The sequence below is a fragment of the Anolis sagrei genome, chromosome X (genome assembly GCF_037176765.1).
Source record: "Anolis sagrei isolate rAnoSag1 chromosome X, rAnoSag1.mat, whole genome shotgun sequence".
Taxonomy (NCBI): domain Eukaryota; kingdom Metazoa; phylum Chordata; class Lepidosauria; order Squamata; family Dactyloidae; genus Anolis; species Anolis sagrei.
This window is the reverse complement of record NC_090034.1, coordinates 26,012,156-26,034,104: the sequence shown is the minus strand read 5'-3', so window position 1 is coordinate 26,034,104 and position 21,949 is coordinate 26,012,156. Positions and strand designations below refer to the sequence as shown.

The following is a 21,949-nucleotide window of genomic DNA, read 5'->3' as shown; positions in this document are numbered from 1 at the left end:
GATATCTGTTTAAGGAACATGCCTACCTGCCCTTCCAGATTCTGGTAAGCAGAGGGGGCTCCGTCTATTGTGATGTCCGAGGTGTCCTTTCTCACGACGATCGATACCTTGAGAAGAAAAGAGAGTGTTTGTTTGTCTCCCATCAAAGACCCAACACCCTGATTCACTATAGTGGCCAAATAGGCAACATATATCCAATTGGGAACCCATGCTTCCACTCTGCCAAGATATGGCACCCAATCATGCTTGAGGAATCTCTGCATCTATGCATTGGCATAAAAAGAAAACCCACCTCCCTGGGGCCTTTCACTGTTGGAGCCTTTCCTGATTCACTGCTTTATTTCTCCATCCTGGCAATAAAAGGTCCATGTAGATTTCCCTTTAGTTGGGCTTGTTCTGATTCTTTCATGCAATATAGAGTTGCAGTGCAGCATTTCACCAGAATTCTTAGAAGTGTGTAGAACTGGCTGCAAGTTCTGGCTTCAGCGCTGCAGCTGAAGCCCACCTGCCTGCCTGACCATAGAGGGTGTTTTGCAGAGGGGTTCTTCACCAGGCCTAGTCCTAGATGGGACCTCCCACAGGTGGACACAACACAGCCATTGTTCAATGCCTGGTGAGGCAATGGGCAGTTCTACACAGACACTTTATCTCAGGGCCAAACCAGATCAGCCCAGGATGCGGGGTATAAATAAACATAAAAATGCTACTACTACTGCTACTACTGCTGCTACTGCTGCTACTACTACTACTACTACTAATAATAATAATAATAATAGACATTGCGGTACCAGGGGACAGTGGAGTAGAGGGCAAAGAGCTGGGAAAGATCACAAAATACAAAGACTTACAAATTGAAATGGGACAACTATGGCAATAGAGAACAACAGTGGTACCAATAGTGGTTGGTGCCCTTGGAGGCAAGAAACTTCAAAAAGCACTGGGAAAGCCTCAATTTGAACAGAACATCAATCCATAGGTTGCAGAAGGAAGGCAGCACTTCTCGGAACTGCGCACATTCTACTAATATCCTAGACCCTTGGGAAAAGCCCAATATTCAGAGACACTTGGACCTAATGTATACGTGTGCTGTGATGTTATGTACTGTACATGTAACAACATAAACAACAACAAAAACATAAACAACAGTAATAATAGTGTTCTTCACACTTTGCCTAAAGTAGGCATGGTCAAACTTGGCCCCTCTCTCCAGGTGTTTTGGCTGTTAGGAATTGGGGGAGTTGAGGTCCAAAACAATTGGAGGGCTGAAGTTTGCCCAGGCCTGAATCTATATCTTTGGAGGAACCTCAACCTGCACTTACCTGAACCAACTCAGTGTATCTCCTCCCTTTATCCGCTTTGCGGCTGAATGGTCTGTGTCAATGCGCAGCGCTATGGCTCAACAGCAGGATCCCAGTTCTGCCCCTTCCCTTCTGCTCTTTATCTAGGGCCCTTAAACATGGGGAGAAGCATGCAGCACACAAGCTCTTATTTGTCCTCTGCTTGTTTCACCACCTGATTTTTATTCTTTAGAATCATGAGGACATTATTTATTTATTTATTTATTTATTTACTATACTTGTGTACCGCCTTTCTCAGCCTTATCGGCAACATCATCTCTCTTTTTCATGCATGCAGGTACAACTCTCCAAACTCACCTTTCTTAAAATTGATTCTTTAGGAATCTTGTCCTCCTTTGTGTTCTTAGGGGGCAAACTTTTGGCATGTGGAGCAAGCAAACCCATCATTCCCAACTTAAGGTTCCCCTGGGGTCCGATGTCACGGAAAAGACTGAAGAGAACCTTGGTCTGAAAGTGAAAGGAAAGAGGAAAACATTAAAGTAATATATATATACACCTTCGAGTTGCCCATTGTCTTATAGTGACCCCACAAACCTCAGACCATCTATACTGACATATAGAAGTGTAGACTCATATAATCCAGTTTGAAGCAGATAATCTGGATTATATGGCAGTGTAGATAGGGGCCCAGCCTCAAATGTGCCCTATGATCCCTTTATATACCAATACAGACAAGAATTCATTCTGAATATTAAGCCTTTGAAATGTTGTGAAAAGTCCAAGGGTCAGTCCCATGGTGCAAAACACAATGCTGAAATATCCCATCCACTGGCCTTTACGCCTTTACACATAAAGGATCAACAGATAGGAAAACACTTTCCATTTTTCTATTTTTTAAAGGACATATGGATCCAAACTGAAGCACACAGAAGCAGTGCAATAATTGTCTTTCAAATTTCGCCCCCAACTTGGACTGCTACGCAGTAGGAAAAAACAGTGCAATATTAAGTGAATATATATTGTTATGAAAGTTCCAAGGATAATGCAAAACATGTCAAAGAACTGTTTTCTAAAAAAATAACCCAGCTAGTCAAATGAAATGAATGAAATTAGAAGGAAGAAGAAGGTGAGTCACAGCTCTGCCCTGTCCTTTACAATAAGAGAGCTTAACATCTGTCAGATGTGTGCTTGTGGCTTCAAAGATAGAATAAATACTTGTCTGTGAAAGAGAAAAATAGCATGGCAGCTGATGTCGTATCTAAGAGCACAAGCTGGGATCGGATCATGAGAAATTACAGTTATTTTTCCCCTTTTAAATATTACAGGTGACTATTAATACAGTATCTCATGGCAACTATTAACTTCCTCAGACAACCAGGCTGGGATGTTTTTTCCCCCCACCTCTGGCTAATGTGAGCCTGTTCTGGCTAATAATATGCTTGCAGGTCACTTAGGCCCCTTCTACACTGCCATATAATCCAATTCAAAACAGATAATTTGGATTTTATATGACAGTGTAGATAGAGCCTTATATTGATAGACTGGAAGACAGCACATATCTTCAGGATGAGATACCTGGCTCTCTCAGAATTTATTTATTTAAAACATATCTGCATCAATGGGTTTGAATAGATCTATTCACATACAGATAAAATTGCAGCAGAATTAAAAACAATGCTTGCCTATGTCCTACTCTGACAATGTCTGAATCATCACAACAGCATTCACTGAGAGATTATTCAAAAGCCAAGAAACCGATTAGGTTGCATGGGGCAGATTCCTACCTTTTCGAACACCTCGCTATCATGGTAGGCGAAGACTCGGAACGCTCCCCGAATCCGCTTCACCCCAGGATACAGCAAAGGCACCAAGTTGACAAAAGCCACACCATGGAAAGAAATGGCCTCCTCTTCTGCTGTGCCAGCACCTCCTCCTCCTCCTCCTCCCTGGAAATTGATTATCACATCGACACTTGGTAGTATTATTACACTAAATCAGTGGGACCACCAATTCCAAAGACACAGCACCGACCTATAGTATGCCAATTGTTCCCAACTATAAGGCCTCAGGAAGTTCGATTTAAACGAAGCTTCAACTTCAGAAAGGCAGACTGGACTAAATTCTCAGACATGTTAGATGACATGATCACATTGGTCACACCAATCCCTGAAAAATATGAACACTATATTGAAATCGTGAAAACTTGCTCACGGGCCTCCATACCAAGAGGCTGCAGAACCAACTACCTTCAGGGCATTACTCCTGAAACAGCTGCCTTGTTGGAAAACTATTACAGACTCCACAACGAAGACCCATTTAGTGAGCAGACCCTTCAGGCACTGCAGAGCATTGTGTCCTCCATCTCTGAAGCCAAGAAAGAACAGTGGATCAAGCTGATCACAGAGGTCGACATGGGCAGGAACAGCCAAAAGGCGTGGAGGCTGCTAAGACGGTTGAGCAATGACCCCTCACAAACTAATACCCATGCCAACATAAAGGCAGATCAGATAGCACACCAACTCTTGAAGAATGGGAAACCCAACCTTGCCACCAAAGTCGGAAAGAAACCAATAGCCAGATAACCAGAGATTGAGAACAACAACCTTCATGAACCCTTTACATCTACTGAATTGGACATGGCTCTCAATAAATGTAAAAATGGCAAAGCAGCTGGCCTGGATGATCTACGGATGGAACAAATCAAGAACTTTGGTCCAAAAGCAAGGCGCTGGCTGCTGGAGCTGATGAACAACTGCACTGCATCCTGTCAGATCCCCAAAATCTGGAGGAAAGCAAGAGTCATCGCCATCTTGAAGCCAGGCAAAGACCGTAATGATCCAAAAAGCTACAGACCAATCTCCCTGCTGTGCCACCTCTACAAAGTTCTGGAGAGACTTATTTTGCATAGAATTATGGAAAAAATAGACCCCTGTCTGATTCCACAGCAAGCTGGCTTCAGGAAAGGCAAAAACTGCACATTGCAAGTGCTGAACCTGACTCAGCACATAGAACATGGCTTTGAAAGGCAGCAGATCACAGGAGCTGTCTTCATAGACTTGTCAGCAGCCTATGATACTGTGAACCACCGCCTCCTCCTGAGAAAATTGTATAATATCACAAAGGACTACCATCTTGCCTGCCTCATAGGAAACCTGCTACAAAACAGGAGCTTTTTTGTTGAGTTCCAATGCCAGAGAAGCAGATGGCGGAAACAGAAGAACGGCCTGCCTCAGGGGAGCATGCTCGCTCCATCAATGTTCAACATTTACACAAATGACCAGCCACTGCCAGAAGGGACAGAGAGTTTCATCTATGCTGATGGTCGTGCCATTACCGCTCAAGCAGGGAGCTTTGAGATGGTTGAACAGAAGCTCTCCAAAGCTCTAGGTGTTCTTACTGTCTATTACAGGGAAAAACAGCTGATCCCTAATCCATCTAAAACACAGACATGTGCCTTTCACCTTAAGAACAGACTAGCATCCCGAGCTCTGAGGATTACCTGGGAAGGAATCCCACTGGAGCATTGCAGCACACCCAAATACCTGGGATCACTCTGGACCGTGCTCTGACCTACAAGAAGCACTGCCTGAATGTCAAGCAAAAAGTGGGTGCTAGAAACAATATCATATGAAAGCTGACTGGCACAACCTGGGGATCACAACCAGACACAGTGAAGACATCTGCCCTTGCGCTATGCTACTCTGCTGCTGAGTATGCATGCCCAGTGTGGAACACATCTCACCACACTAGAACAGTGGATGTGGCTCTTAATGAGACATGCCGCATTATCACAGCGTTTCTGCGCCCTACACCACTGGAGAAATTACACTGTTTAGCTGGTATTGCACCACCTGACATCCGCCGGGAAGTAGCAGCCAATAGTGAAAGGACCAAGGCAGTGACATCTCCAGCTCATCCCTTGTTTGGGTATCAGCCAGCACGTCAACGACTTAAATCAAGAAATAGTTTTCTTAGATCTACAAAGACACTCGCTGGAACACCTCAGCAAGCAAGAGTCCAAAAGTGGCAGGCTCAAACCCAGCACCTCAATCCGTGGGGTTTTTTGTTGGTTTTTTTTGTTTTTTGTCGTGTCAGGAGTGACTCCTGGTGTGAGAGAATTGGACGTCTGCAAGGACGTTGCCCAGGGGACACCTGGATGATTTGATGATTTTATCATCCTTGTGGGAGGCTTCTCTCATGTCCCCGCATGAGGAGCTGGAGCTGATAGAGGGAGCTCATCCGCCTCTCCCCGGATTCAAACCTGCGACCTGTCAGTCTTCAGTCCTGCCAGCACAGGGGTTTAACCCACTGCGCCACCGGGGGCTCCAGGGGTGATACCAGATGAGAGACTCCCCCCTGGCACACAGAAGACTGGGCGACTTGGAAGGCGCTGAACAGACTGTGCTCTGGCACCACAAGATGCAGAGTCAATCTTAAGAAATGGGGCTACAAAGTGGAATCCACGACATACGAGTGTGGAGAAGAGCAAACCACTGACCACCTGCTGCAATGCAACCTGAGCCCTGCTACATGCACAATGGAGGAGCTCCTTGCGGCAACACCCGAGGCACTCCAAGTGGCCAGATACTGGTCTAAGGACATTTAATCAACTACCAAGTTTGCAAACTTTGTGTTTTTTTATCTGTTTGTTTGTTTGTTCTGTTTTGTTAGAAATGTAATACAATGGTCTGGTTGCCCCTGATACAATAAATAAATAAATTATTACACTTGTTTTAATTTGTTGTAAACCACCTTATATGGCAAATAGTTCGATCTGGGAAGTGACTGAATAAAGAAGAACAAGCCAATAAGCAAATGCATCAGGAAACAAAAGGAAAACAAAAGGAAAAAAATGGGGGTGCTTTTATAGGAAAATGGTTAAAATAATAAAATAATTAAAATAAGATTGATTAGTTTGCCAGAGATCTAGGAAGAAAGTAGATAGATCTGTTTATTGATTAGTCCACTGACCACATCAGCAATAAAGGGACAGAGAGTTTAAAATATGCTGATGACTGTGCCATCACTGCTCAAGCAGGGAGCTTTGAAATAGTTGAACAAATGCTCTCCAAAGCTTTAGGCACTCTTACTGCCTATTACAGGGAAAACCAGCTGATTCCTAATCCATCCAAAATGCAAGTGTGTGTAAGTGTCTGTTCTTAAGGTGAAAGGCACATGTCTGTGATCCAAACATGGCAGAGAGACATCAACTGTGCTGCTAAGAAAAAGATCTATGCCAGCATAAAAGCTGAGGTCCAAAGAAGGACAAGAGAACTCAAGAACATCTGGTGGACAAAGAAGGCTGAAGAAATCCAACACCTGGCAGATACCCATGATGCTCAGGGATTTTTCAAAGCCACAAAGGTCATCTATGGACCAAGAAACCATGGCATACAGCCTCTACGCTCATCAGATGGAACCAAACTCCTGAAGGACCAAAACTCAATTGCACAATGTTGGAAAGAACACTACCAAAGCCTCCTGAACCGCAGCTCCAATGTGGCCGAAGAGGTCCTCTCAAAAATCCCGCAACAACAAACCAGGGATGAGCTTGCAGCACTGCCTAGTTTGGAAGAAGTCAGCAATGCCATCAGCCAACAAAAGAATAACAAAGCCAGCGGACCGGATGGGATCCCTGCTGAAATCTTTAAAGAGGGAGGACCTGAGCTGACACACCAACTCCACCAGCTCATAGAAAAAGTGTGGGTGACCGAGAAAATCCCAGCAGATATCAAGGATACCACCATCATCACCCTCTTCAAAAAAAGGGGAAAGAACAGACTGCGGAAACTATCGAGGTATCTCCCTTCTAACCTCCGCTGGGAAAATCCTCGCAAGAATCCTTGCAAACCGCCTTCTGCCCCTCTCAGAAGACACCCTCCCAGAATCCCAGAATGGCTTCCGCCTCTCCAGAGGAACAGTGGACATGATCTTCACGGCACGACAGCTCCAAGAAAAATGCAGGGAACAAAACCAACCTCTGTACATGGCATTCATCGACCTTGCAAAGGCATTCGACACAGTGAATCGCAGCGCTCTCTGGACCATCCTCCAAAAAATTGGGTGCCCAAACAAATTTGTGAACATCCTGCAGCTCCTCCATGATGACATGATGGCAACAATCTTGGACAGCAATGGCTCCCAAAGTGACCCATTTAAGGTGGAATCGGGTTTCAAACAGGGATGTGTTATTGCCCCAACTCTATTCTCCATCTTCATTGCTATGATACTTCACCTTTTTGACGGGAAGCTTCCCACCGGAGTGGAAATCATCTATCGGACAGATGGCAAGCTGTTTAACCTCAGCAGACTGAAAGCCAAAACCAAGGTTACAATAACATCTGTTATAGAACTCCAGTATGCTGATGACAATGTCGTCTGTGCACATTCAGAAGAAGATCTACAAGCCACTCTAAACACCTTCGCAGAAGCATACACGAAGCTTGGCCTGTCACTGAACATCGAGAAAACCAAAGTGCCGTTCCAGCAGTCACCAGCCATCCCCTCCCCAATGCCAGAGATACAGCTTAATGGTGTAACATTAGAAAATGTTGATCATTTCCGCTACCTTGGCAGCCACCTCTCCACCAAAGTCAACATCGACGCCGAAATACAACACCGCCTGAGCTCTGCGAATGCAGCATTTTCCCGAATGAAGCAGAGAGTGTTTGAGGAACGGGACATCCGTAGAGATACCAAGGTGCTTGTCTATAAAGCTATTGTCCTCCCAACCCTGCTCTATGCCTGCGAAACATGGACTGTCTACAGACGCCACATGCAACTCCTGGAACGATTCCATCAGCGCTGCCTCCAAAAAATCCTGGAAATCTCCTGGGAAGACAAGCGGACAAACGTCAGCGTGCTGGAAGAAGCAAAGACCACCAGCATTGAAGCGATGGTCCTCTGCCATCAACTCCGCTGGGCCGGCCACGTTGTCCGGATGCCTGACCACCGTCTCCCAAAGCAGTTGCTCTACTCTGAACTTAAGAATGGAAAACGGAACGTTGGTGGACAGGAAAAGAGATTTAAAGATGGCCTCAAAGCCAACCTTAAAATCTCTGGCATAGACACTGAGAACTGGGAAGCCCTGGCCCTTGAGCGCTCCAGCTGGAGGTCAGCTATGACCAGCAGTGCTGCAGAATTCGAGGAGGCACGAGTGGAGGGTGAAAGAGAGAAACGTGCCAGGAGGAAGGTGCATCAAGCCAACCTCAACCGGGACCGCCTTCCACCTGGAAACCAATGCCTTCACTGTGGGAGAAGATGCGGGTCAAGAATAGGGCTCCACAGCCACCTACGAATCCACAAGGAAACCCATTATGGAAGACCATCTTACTTGTCCAACGAGGGATTGCCTAAGGAAGGACTCTGGCACGATGAGATTTATCAACGTTTAATGGGAAGGATCTGAACTCTCTCCAGAAAAATAATTGCTTGTCATTATTTCTGAATGTATATTTTCTGATTATATATGAGATTGTGTCAAATAATTAACAAAAAATAAAGAAAAAAATAAGGGTGGTCTGTTTCTCAATTAGATTTGTAGCTACTGCTCCAATTTTGCATGGTTCCTAGTGATGGATAATTCTAGTCGAAACAGACCTACTTCATTCCACAAAGATCTTTGTTTGGTAATCTTTCATTTTCAATGAGGGTATCAGTTATAAAAACCTTCTAAAGTATATGGTTTGGCCCAGGCATGGGCAAACTTTGGTCCTCCAGATGTTTAGGACTTCAACTCCCACAATTCCTTGTTTGGAATTGTGGGAGTTGGAGTCCAAAATACCTGGAGGGCTGAAGTTTGCCCATGCCTGGTTTAGCCTAACCTTTGACTCAATGTTTTCTCCCAGACAGTGAACTAATTACATGGTTTTTTTAACCTTATCTCCTTTCCCAGCTTTTCCTTTAGTGGAAGTGACCACTGGCACTCTGGTCATCTCCACTGGCCAGTACCGGCAATCGGCAATCCGTTTTTGAAAGCTGCAATGAAAGAGAGAAAACGTCTATGATTATCCCAGTGGGTCTCATCAATTTGCATGAACAAATCCAATGGTCAAGAATAAAAGACAGGAAAGAAAATGCACAGATATGTGGACATGACATCCCTCATGTAGAGCAACCCAAGGACTCAAGGATCCCATCCAATCACACTCAAGGAAATGTGGTCAAGATTAAGACTTCACCCTGTATCGTTACAATTTTAGTATATGTGCTGTTAAGACAATGGGATAAGATATGAAGCTACAGAAATATTTCCAGCCACCTGCTTTGTTGTAAATTTAAACACATAAACTAGAGGAGAACAGACTCACCAGAGCACAGCTGCAGGATCTAAGTAGCAGCGTCGTTCCAAATCCCACACAATCCGTTTTTTAACCATTTCTCCCTGAATCCTGATATCCCTGTCCTAAGATAAAAAAAAGGGGGGAAATGAGACTCCCATGGCAAAAAACCCACCAGATTTCTCATTAGCAAAAAATAATCTTTTCATAGATGGTTGGATTAAAAATATGCAAGGGAGGAATGGAGAGGGAAATCGTATGCAATGTATCTGATAGGCTTGATTTCTGAATGAAAATAAACATCGGGAGCAAAGATGAGTGAGCTAATTGTCGAGAAGGCAGCATGCAAAAACATCCTGCTACCCCCCATATACTGCTAATGTTTATTTTGCACCATGAACACCCAAGGAAAGTACTTGCAATGATCATTTGCAGAATGCAAATTCTCCTCTGGCTCGCCAATTCCAATAGGCCGGATTGTAGGAGCCATTGGCCTGATTTCACTTGTCCTACAATTCTCAGCAATGGTTTCAACAGCTTGAAAAGTCACCTCAGGCTTTGCCAACTCTCCATCCTCCTCCTCGTATGGACCGCCAACGATAAAGGAGTCTGGGATGTTCTGGCCTCCTGGGGCCAAGATGTTGACCACTGGCCACTTCTTTGGCCGGGGAAGTGGCTCTTTCTCACCACCAAGCTTCAGGGTCCCATTCTTGAACAGGAAAGAGCATTCTTTCTGAATGGATGATTAAAAACAGAAAAGGGCCCTGAATCCACAGAACAAGCAAACTAATACAGATAACATAGAACAGTGGTTCCCCAACTCTAGTCCTCCCAGTGTTTTGGACTTCAACTCCCAGAAGCTTCAGCTACCTTGGCCAATGATCAGTGGTAGGAATAATTTATTATTATTATTATTATTATTATTATTATTATTATTATTATTATGGGAGCTGAATAATACACATTTATATTCCGCTTTATTTCCCCGGAGGGACTCAGACCAGATGACAGTACATATAAGGCAAACATTCAATGCCTTTTTACACAAACAAAGACATACAATACACAGATAAGATAAAGGCCTTCCCCCTTTACTATCTCCGGCATCTGGAGGAGATGCCCCCACTTCTTGTTCCATTTTCCATGCTGAAGGAGCCTGCTGTCTGTAGACATTGCTGATCTTTTTGCTGGCATGTCTGCATGGGGCACCCTTTTACCTTCCTTCCAAGGCAGTACCTATTGATTTACTTGCTTTCAAATTGCTAGGTAGGCAGAAGCTGAAGTCCAAACCCCTCGGCAAACCAGAGCTTGGGAAGAGCAGTGGGAGAGAAGTCATGTTACGCTCATATAATGAGGCAAAGACACTGTTGGGATTTCCTCTTGTGATAAACCCCATATGGAGGAAATAGGAAAATCACCTCCGAGTATTCCTTGCCTAAGGAAACCCTATGAAATGCATGGAGTTGACATCAGTTCACAGGCAACTAACTTGGAGGCATTTTTATATGCGGACACAAGTTCTGGAAACGGCAATGACTCAAGATTGAAACAAACAAAAAGACAAATATACCAAGCAGAAGTTGCAGAGGATTCAAAACTGGAAATGTCATAACCAGAATGAGAGGGTTTGTTGTAGTTCAGCCCATGGTGGTGTCTGATATTACTGTTAATTGAGATTCTGGGCCTGAGAATGGGGGTTCTGGGCCTGAGATTTTAAGTCCTGAAACTGAGCAGTCTGTGTCTCCAACTAGTCAAGGCTACATTGCAGAGGATGCAGTGGAGCCGATCTCTAGGGAAACAAGTACAGAGGCTGAAACTCCAGGTGCCGAGAATAATGAGCTTCATGATAATGGCAGTGAGTTTGTTGTTAGGAGACCTAATATTAGTAGCTGATCAACAAAGAATATGAAGGTCATGGCACTTATTAGAAAAGAGGCCCATATCTGAATTCATGTGAAAAGACAGGATTTTTGGGTGAATTAGAGAGGCCAGGATTTTTGCCCAGCAGTCGGGGCAACATTGATAATGGAGACCACAGCTCTTGTCAAGCCATGCCTGCTTAGAGACTTCTAGTTTCATGCTTTTGTTCATGTTCTTGTTTTCAGTTACCAGGAATTGTTCCTGTATTTCTGTATTCTATGTTTCTTGGGTTTTCTTGTATTCTTGTTTTGGATGCCTTGCTGCCTTGGGACTCTTGATTATTCTTGCACCTGGAACCTTGTGGATTATTGATACATTTGAACTTTGAAGTTTTTACTATTTTTGCTTTTTATATAATCATCAATAAACCGCTTTGCTGATTTAACCTGGACTGGCATGGGATGGTTAAGTACAGAGGTGTTTTCTGGCCTGGGGTACAACAGGGTTCATTTTTCCCCCCACTGGTTAACTTTTATTGGCTAGACACGATTAACTATAACATGGTTATTACTTACACAAGTAGGGGGAAAGGGTTTTATTTTGGACCACAACTCTAGGAAGTCCTACCATGGACCCTGTATGGGGGGCTGGGGAACATTCCTTTTAAGCCTCAGGAATGCCAATCAGAAACTGAGTAAATGATCAAACACGAAAAAATATTGAGTCTGCTTAAGATGAACAAGGACCACCTGCAATCTGTCCTATCCACACTTTTTGGGAGTAAGCTATGTTGAACACATGGAGTACATTTCTGTACACCATGCTTGTGAGGCTCTTCATATTTAAGGATGTTTCTTCAGTCATGGATAGGGAAATTATTTATCCTCCCCCTGAAAGTACGTAACTGCAACGAGGCAAAAGAAAAAGTCTGCCTACCAACATTGGACCTCCCACCTTATAAAGAATTCCAAGATCCCTCAATATGTTTATTTAAAATTGCATTGTAATGCTTTTAATGTTAGGCACTTTGAGTCTCCTAATGGAGAGAAAAAGCAGGATATAAATAACATGATGATGATGATGATGATGATGATGATGATCCTACAATGTTCATATGGGTTGAGGATTGAAGGAACTGGAGTCCCCAAAATGCAGCTTTCCCAACCTCTGGTTCTCTGGTTACAATACAATAATCTCAATCATTACATCCCTCAGCTTACTCAAGAGCAGGGCTGGCAAGAACATGGGAATAGAAAGGGTCCCCAGCTCGAGGCGAGATGAGGAATACAGGCATTGCGAAGCATGGCAGTTGGCTCACCTCTCCGACAGCTGGCACTTGGAAGCCAGCCATATAGTTTTGCGGAGGCCCCGTGGGAACAAAGGCTTCGGGGACAGCATACGCTGCTTCCACAGTCACTCTAAGAAGGTTGCCCTCCAACAGCTGCGTTGGAGAGAGAAGGCTCTCCTGGACAGACACTGAGACATCAATGGAGCACTGCAAAATAGGATTGGACATAGGGTATGCCACCAGCACACAGTCATAGGCCCCTTCTACACTGCCATATAATCCAAATTATCAAAGCAGATAATCCAGATTATCTGATTTGAACTGGATTATGAGTCTACACTGCAATATCATCTAGTTCAAAGCAGATAATCTGGATTTTGTATGACAGTGCAGAAGGGGCCTTAGAACCACTTTAATACCATTTTAAATATTAATCATACCAGCCTGGGAACTGTGGGTTTGTGCACCAAGAATGATCTCTTAAGACATCCCTGGCCCATGTGTTTTCAAGTCGCCTGCTGACTTTCCTTTATCAAGGAATACTCAGAAGTGGCTCTGTCAGTTCCTGCTTCTGGAAGACAGCCTATTTGACCTAGTCTTCCTTGGCAGTCTCCCATTCAAGTACTAGTCAGAACCAACCAGGCTTAGCTTCCATGATCAGACAGAATCTAGAGTGCCTTTAGAATATTTATGTTCAGTTTGCTTTTGCCTTCTTTTGAAGCTGAGAGAGTATGAGTTGCCCAAGGCCATCCAGTGAGTTTCCATGGCTGAATGGGGATTTGTAAACTCTGGCTAATTATCAAACCACTGCATTATGCTGGCTCTTGAGACAGCCATTCCTCCAAATTAACGATGGGAAAGGTTACTGGACCATCCAATCGCCCACAAGTAGGTGTTTTCATACCACAGATATGAGATCACTGAGGATGCAATTTTCTCAGACCTGCTGTGAAATTTTTAAAGAGTGGGAGCTGGAGAAGAATGTCTTTTCCAGTCACCACTGCATTCTAATATTGCATAGTTAATATTTGCATAGTTTTCTGTGCTAATTATTCTTCATTTGCAAGCCACCTTGGTGGAGGCCAAATGGTCAGCAGAAAGAAGGACAGAAATAAAGACCTTTGCCAGTTAGAGCCAAAATGAAAATATCTTAATTATGTTGCCACATGCAGCTTCAGCATCAATGTGAAAGTAGGTCTGCAAATATTAAAAAAACCAACAACAAAACAGAAAACCTTGGCATCTGGTCGAAGGGTTTCCAGGGGAGAGCCAGGAAGAGGGTGCACCTGAAGTGTTGCGCTGAAAAAACACGAACCTGAAGAGGAAGAAACAAAGAGCGGGAAGACGTCACAAAGAAAAATGTCTTATGGGTTAGAGCAGCGGTTCTCAAAGTGGCTCTGCAGAGCGCTTACGGGCTCCTATTATTATTATTATTATTATTATTATTATTATTATTACAAAGGCTGGATGGCCATCTGTTGGGTGCTTTGAATGTGATTTTATTGCATGGAAAACTGTGCTGGTACAGCTGTACCAGGAGCTCCAATTTTGTTTGCTTTGCACTGAATGTTTGTTGTAGTCCTAAGTTTCAGGGACTCTGCAGATAGGTGGCTTCTTTTGGCTGCAATCATAGGGCAAGCCACCTGTTAATTATAGTTAGGTTCCCTGGTCCCGCCCCCTTTGGGTTTTTGGAGGGAATAGGAGCCTTTTTGGGTCAGTCCACACAGAGAAGCCTTTTGCACAGGACATAAAACGAAGAGCTCCTGTAGAAAGCTTCGTCTTCTATGGCTTGGCCGGGGAGATATACAGCCTACAACCTGACCGGGGTTGTACAGCCTTACAGCTCCTTTGCTGAGGGACTTCAGCCGGCCATCACTGAAACCTGAACTCCTTCTTTTCCCCTGGAAATCTACAAAGCTCTGCTTCGTAAGGGTCACTCGCGGAAGCCAGACGCAGTTGGTACCGGGTGCAGGGGCTCCATGCCAACAGAGGCAAGTACAGACTGCCCAGATTAGAAGTTAAGGATTTCCCCATTAGTTAGTATACAGTTATGAAGATAGTGCCTGATCCCAGTGAACAAGATTGCAAGAGCCAATAGACTGTTAAGAATGCTTTAAAGTACCTGTTTGTTTTCATCAATAAAGAACTTTGTTGGACTTACTTTAAACCTCTACAGAACTTTGTTTTGGGGAGGTCCAAGGGCCTTTAATCTGAGGCAGCCCCGGTGTCCCGTTGGGCACACAGAATTTATGTCCTGTCTACAGTCTGATGCACAGGCCCAGCGTGCGACAGCACAAAAACAGTGGTAAGACTGGATGGCCTCTAGGGTTTCTGCAATTATTATTATTATTATTATTATTATTATTATTATTATTATGGCTAAATGGCCATCTGTTGGAGGGCTTTGAAAGTGATTTTACTGCATGGAAAAAGGTGGTTGGACTGGATGGCCTCTAGGGTTTCTGCACTTATTAGTATTAATATTACTACAAAGGCAGGAAGTTTGCCCATGCCTGATTATAATATAATATAATATAATATAATATAATATAATATAATATAATATAAACTTTTGCTTCAAAAAGTCCTCCTTGGCTGAAAAAGTTTGAGAACCCCTGGGTTAGAGGGTGGCGAAGCATTATATTCATTGCACATGTCATAAATACCAATGAGGGAGAGAGGGAGAGATAGGCCTATGGCTAAATTATAGCAGTGGTCCTACACACAATTCCCTGGGAGAAGACCCCATTTTAATGGTTGAAGACTTCTTTATGAGCCAAGCTCGGGAGAACTGGACACAAGTTGAAAGGGAGTTAACAATATGATATTACACTGTGCAGTTAATGAGGACTGAGGAATGACTGCCCACCTTCCAAAAGAGGCAAAAGGTCCAGCACGGCTTGGCCGAGGGTCACAGTTTTCTCTTCTTTCTGCTTCTTTTCCTTTGGTAAGACTTCAATCACAGTCACTGGGAACAGCAAGCAGAATTTTACGTAGGTTAACATTCAGTCTGCAGAAACCATCACCTTCAAAAGCGTGTCAGGTTTTTTCCCCCCAAAACCAAGCTGCATTTCTCTCTCTATTATTTCTGCCCAAAACCTATAATAAGCTTTTCTGAAACACCAGCAATACTCTAATTATTATGAGCCCAGATCATCCAAATTCACCCACATTTCTATTCAGACCTGGCATGTTCTCTAAAGGAATGGGAGAGAAGTGGGTCACAGCTACAGATCTGGGGATCGCATGTGCCTCTCAAGTCTAGATCTTGCAGGACTGCATTCCTCCTACTTTGCACTGAGATTACTCCCCATCCCACCCCCCACCCCCCTGAAAAGCTCTTTGCACTGGAAAGGCTTTTTCAAAAGCAAGAAGAGAATGAGGGAAAAGGGGCCCTTGGTTGAAGTCAGGGCAGCATCCTGATCCTTTGAGAGTTCATATGAGAGGGGCTGTGGTAGCACAGCACTAGCTGCAGAAAACTGCTGACCAGAAGGTTAGCAGTTCGAAACCATGGGTCAGGGTGAGCTCCCACTGTTAGCCCTAGCTTCTGCCAACCTAGCAGTTCAAAAACATACAATGTGAGTAGATCGGCGGGAAGGTAAAAGGCACTCACGCAGCCATGCCCACAAACATAACCAGGAGGGTCTACAGACAACTGGCTCTTTGGCATGGAAAAATAAATCAAGAGCACCTCCCCATGGCCAGAGTTGAGTATTGCCACCAGAAGCCTGAGATGGAAAGGAAAACCTTTGCCTTTTTTTTGCATTGTATGTCATTGTTATTACTGTATAAAAAGTCCCTGAATGTTTGCCTATATATCTGTATACTATAATCCACGCTGAGCCCCCTCGGGGAGATAGAGCAGAATATAAATAAAGTGTGTTATCTCAAAATAATCAAAGCACACAAAAAGGCATGCTTTTCCACAGCATTCGGCTTAGTCTCCAATTCACCAGCAATTCCTCTTAAAAGAGAAGGGAACCTGGAAAGGAGAGGGATTCTTCTTACTCACAGAGCAAGGGTTTGTGTGCAATGTCATCCAGGGTGTGCGGTCCATCAGGATGGCAGTCAAAGGTGGCTGTATAATTATACTTCACATTTCCTTCCAGTGACGCTTCCATTTTTGAGGTGTCACCAAGGATAACACCATTGTATTCAACACGCACATAGGTGACGGGGCTATCGCCTTTGATGCCTTTCTATAGGACAGAAAAATCATGTTGATTGCCTTCTCCTTTTTTGAAAATCAAAACAAACATATTGAAATATCTAAGAGTCTGGTGCTTCTGATGAAGTAGACTTTGAAAGCTTATGCCTCTGATAAAGTAGACTTTGGCCCCATCTACACTGTCATATAAAATCCAGATTACTTGCTTTGAACTGGATTATATGGCAGTGTAGACTCATATAATCCAGTTCAAAGCAGATCATGTGGATTATCTGATTTGATAATCTGAATTATATCACAGAATCATAGAGTTGGAAGAGACCTCATAGGCCATCCAGTCCAAGCCCATTCTGCCAAGAAGCAGGAAAATCACATTCAAAGCACCCCTGACAGATGGCCATCCAGTGTCTGTTAAAGAGCCTCCAAAGGAGACTCCACCACAGCTCGAGCCAGAGAGTTCCACTGCTGAACAGCTCTCACAGTCAGGAAGTTCTTCCTAATGTTTAGGTGGAATCTCCTTTCTTGTAGTTTGAAGCCATTGTTCTGCATCCTAGTCTCCAGGGTAGCAGAAGGGGCCTTTGAAAGCGTATCAATATATTTCTCTTTATTAGTCTCAAAAAGCTGTCTTAGCACACTGAATTTTACCACAAAGAGTAGGTGTGTTATAATAGTAGTAGTAGTAGTACGTATTACCAAAGAATCAAAACAGATGGAGGAGGCAAAAGAATGGTCTACCTCAAGGCAGCGTTCTTGCACTGACCTTGTTCAACATTTTACTAATGATCAGCCACAACCACCATTCACAAGGAGCTTTATATATGCTGATGACCTTGGTCTAACACAGTGGTTCTCAACCTGTGGGTTCCCAGGTGTCTTGGCCTACAACTCCCAGAAATCCCAGCCAGTTTACCAGCTGTTGGGATTTCTGGGAGTTGAAGGCCAAAACATCTGGGGACCCACAGGCTGCGAACCACTGGCCTAACACCACAAGCAAAAGATTTTGAAACAGTCAAAAACCAACTTCCTAAAGCCCTGAAAGATCTCTCCAGTTACTACAAAGACAACCACCTGAAGCCTAACCCTGCCAAGACACAAGTGCGTGCTTTTCACTTATGAAATCGTGAAGACAACAGGAAACTGAAAGTTACCTGGGAAGGCCAAGAGCTTGAACACTGTTCCCACCTGAAATATCTCGGTGTCACCTAAATCAAACACTAACATTTAGGAAACACTGTGGGAACACTAAGCATACAGTAGCTGCACGCTGTAACATCCTTACTTACTAATAGCGCATGGGGTGCAAATCCAAAATTAATAAGAGCATCAGCCCTGCCCTTGTCTTACTCAACTGCTGAGTATGCCTGCCCCGTCTGGCATAAATATGCCCACGCAAAGCAGGTGACTGAATGAGACATGTGGAATAATCACAGGATGTCTTAAACCTACATTTATTGATAGACTTTATAAGCTAGCTGACATTGCCCCTCCCCCTGATGTGTGAAGGTAAGTTGCTGCCAATTGCAAGAGAAATAAGGCTGAACATTGTGAAAGGCACCCACTGTATGGCTATCAGTTTCCTCGCAGTAGACTCAAATCAAGGAAAAGCTTCATGAGAACCACCATTCCTCATAATGTTCCTTCCAGAACAGCTAGAGTCCCTCTGGGCAGCTAAATCAGGAAATCCCAATTGGATCCCCCCCCCCCCCCCCCCACACACACACACACACACATACAAGAGTCTTCCTCCAGGGGCAAACTAAGAATGGGCAATATGAAAGTCCCTGAACAGACTCAAAAGTGAAGTGAATTCCAAGTTGTCAAAGCTACAAAAAGACGACCTGCCAAAATGGCACAACCTAGGAGAACCCTCCACCTTGTGCGACTGTGGAGCAGAAGAAGCAATTACGCATCTGTATGTTTGCAACAATGCCCTGCCTCATGCACAGAGGAAGAAATGTTTAAAGCTACAGACATTACAGCCGCTGTTGCCCATTTTTGGTCTAAAACTATTTAGCTGTCTGTGCTCCCTTTATTTTACCAGTTTTATACTTTTTATTGATGCAATGCTTTTGACACAAAATAAATAAACCAAAGAATATCAATATGTTGTCGCTTGGGTTTCTCCATGTCAGTGGCAATTTCCCCCTTCTTTTCCTACAAATAAAAATGGATCAATGACAAGTCTTCCATTAGGATGCTAAAAATGTTTCCCCCCAGAATTTTAAATGACAATGCAATGAGCTTTGCCAAGTGACTTGTGTTTCAGTATACACAATAAGCTTTTATCAAGAACTAACAAAAATGCCGTATTGCTGCTTTCCATTCCTTTGAGCTATTATTTTAGTCTGACAAACCATATGAACTAGACTGAGTGTGACAAAATGCCTGAGGCCCTTTCTACGCTGCCATATAATCCAGATTATTAAAGGAGATAATCCACATTATCTGCTTTGAACTGGATTATATGAGTCTACACTGCCATATAACCCAGTTCAGATAATATGGATTTTATATGGCAGTGCAGAAGTGGCTTGAATTTTAAGATCTTCAGGGAAGAATTTCTCTCTCTTGGGAGTAAAGGCTTTTAGTTGGGTTGTGCTTTTATCTCTGTTTTTACTGTGTTTTATATTGTTTTCACTTTAGTATAATGGTTGCTTAATTGTTGTTGTTGTTTTTGGTTTTTTTGCTTTCGTACACATACTTTTTTCAACTGTATCTTGTTTTACAAATGCTGGCAAAGCACCCTGGATCCTGTGCAAGAAAAAAGACAGGAACAGGGCCACTTCCGAATGTCAATTTTTTCAAACAGCACTAATGACCATACACTTTCCAGCCAAGTTCTTAAGGATAGCTTATTATGCATTGATTTCCCATTTTCAGCACGCTCAAGACTTAACAGCAATCAGGAGCAGAGATATGAAGTTATCATATCTGAGTGTTGCATTACTCCCTTTAAATATGGCTTCAAGTCAGTACTGATTTCCCGCTAGTCCAAAGCCTTATTCCAAAAGTCACATATGGATGTGGGAACTTCATTGGCCACATCCTTTCCAGGATAATAATTGCGTACACATTTTCCTTGACTAGAAATGAGATTGTTTTGAAAGGAAGCATGTCCCAAATATTAGCTCATTGTGCCTCTAAACTGATTTGGACCAACTTCTGTCTACTACAGGGATGGATAAACCCAGGCCCAGGGGCCAGATGCGACCCCTTGGGCTCTTTTCTCAATCTCTCTCTCTCTCTCTCTCTCTCTCATCATCATCATCATCATCATCATCATCATCATCATCCTATCCTTCCTTCCTTCTCTCAAGGTACAAGGTATGTACAAGGTCCAACAAATTCCTCGCTTGCCTTGCAGACAATTTCATGGTCCAGAAGGTAAAAGAGGCAACAAGGGGGTTGGCTTCTCTTGATCTCATCCTAACAAATGCGGAGGACCTGATCGATGCGGTTGAAGTGGTAGGATCCTTAGGGGCAAGTGACCATGTGCTCCTGCAATTTGAGGTAGAAAGGAAGGCCGAAACTAAGACAAGTCAAACCCGCATTTTGGACTTTAGGAGAGCTGATTTCCAAAAAATGAAGGAAACGCTGAGCAGTATTCCGTGGACACAGATACTAAAAGATAAGGGAGTTACGGATGGATGGGAATTTCTCAAGAGTGAAATACTCAAGGCACAATTGCAAAAAGAGAAAAAATAGGACAAGTGCAAAGAAGCCAGAATGGATGTCCAAAGAACTTCTAACTGTGCTAAAACACAAAAGAGACATGCACAAGAACTGGAAAAAGGGAGAAATCACCAAAGAAGAATTCAAACAAATAGCCAACACCTGTAGGGAAAAGGTCCGCAAGGCTAAAGCACAAAATAAGCTCAGGCTTTCCAGGGACATTAAAAACAATAAAAAGGGCTTCTTTTCTTATGTCAGTAGAAAAAGGAGAAACAAGGAGGCGATAGGGCCTCTTTGAGGAGAAGATGGGGCAATGCTCACAGGAGGTAGGGAAAAGGCAGAACTACTTAATGTCTTCTTTGCCTCGGTCTTCTCACAAAAAGAAAGTCATCTTCAACCTCAGCAAGATGGAGTGGATGAGGGATTAGAGGACATCCAACCCCAAATTGGGAAACAAGTCATCCAGGAATACCTGGCCGCTCTAAATGAGTTCAAGTCCCCAGGGCCAGATCAACTACACCCCAAAGTACTGAAGGAGCTAGCGGAAGTCATTTCGGAACCATTGGCAATCAACTTTGAGAGTTCTTGGAGAACAGGAGAAGTTCCAGCACTCACTAATGCTTCCCAATCTTCAAGAAGGGAAAAAAGGATGACCCAAACAATTACCGTCCGGTCAGCCTCACGTCGATACTAGGCAAGATTCTGGAAAAGATTGTTAAGGAAGTGGTTTGCAAACACTTAGAAACAAATGCGGTCATCGCTAATAGTCAACATGGATTTATCAAAAACAAGTCATGCCAGACTAATCTGATCTCTTTTTTCGATAGAGTTACAAGCTGGATAGATGCGGGGAATGCCATGAATGCAGAGGCGGCCCTGGGCAATTTTCAACGGTAAGCAAACAGTATTTTGCCCCCCCCCCCCCACCAACCAATCACTGATATATATTTTCTGTTTGTCATGGGAGTTCTGTGTGCCATATTTGGTTCAATTCCACCACTGGTGGAGTTCAGAATGCTCTTTGATTGTAGGTGAACTATACATCCCAGTAACTACAACTCGCATATGTCAAGGTCTATTTCCCCCCAAGAGCACCTCAAGAGTACCCCTGGGCAAAATCAACTATACTGCGAATGCTTACTTTGCGTAATGGGTTGAGCCGCCCCTGCATGGATGTAGCGTACCTGGATTTCAGTAAGGCCTTCGACAAGGTCCCCCATGACCTTCTGGCAAGGAAACTAGTCCAATGTGGGCTAGGCAAAACTACGGTGAGGTGGATCAGTAATTGGTTAAATGGACGAACCCAGAGGGTGCTCACTAATGCTTCCTCTTCATCCTGGAAAGAAGTGACGAGTGGAGTGCCGCAGGGTTCCGTCCTGGGCCC

General features: G+C 43.8%; 2 protein-coding genes across 2 annotated transcripts in view; one reads left to right on the top strand and one right to left on the bottom strand.

Moving 5' to 3' along the window:
• CFAP70 (cilia and flagella associated protein 70) overlaps window positions 1–21,949 on the bottom strand; it is a 59,445-nt gene that overhangs the window by 31,284 nt on the left and 6,212 nt on the right. The window contains exons 3-12 of the mRNA XM_060786286.2: window positions 16,738–16,924; window positions 15,595–15,693; window positions 13,961–14,040; window positions 12,756–12,932; window positions 10,128–10,310; window positions 9,608–9,702; window positions 9,176–9,275; window positions 3,083–3,244; window positions 1,656–1,805; window positions 27–107 (exon numbers count right to left, since the gene is read on the bottom strand). Of these exons, the coding sequence (XP_060642269.2) occupies window positions 27–107; window positions 1,656–1,805; window positions 3,083–3,244; window positions 9,176–9,275; window positions 9,608–9,702; window positions 10,128–10,310; window positions 12,756–12,932; window positions 13,961–14,040; window positions 15,595–15,693; window positions 16,738–16,924 (1,314 nt within the window). The remainder of the gene's footprint in view (window positions 1–26; window positions 108–1,655; window positions 1,806–3,082; window positions 3,245–9,175; window positions 9,276–9,607; window positions 9,703–10,127; window positions 10,311–12,755; window positions 12,933–13,960; window positions 14,041–15,594; window positions 15,694–16,737; window positions 16,925–21,949) is intronic.
• Window positions 5,210–21,949, top strand: part of KNOP1 (lysine rich nucleolar protein 1) — a 268,616-nt gene continuing 251,876 nt past the window's right edge. Inside the window, exon 1 of the mRNA XM_067461042.1 lies at window positions 5,210–5,219. The gene's annotated coding sequence lies outside the window, so the exon portion shown is untranslated. The remainder of the gene's footprint in view (window positions 5,220–21,949) is intronic.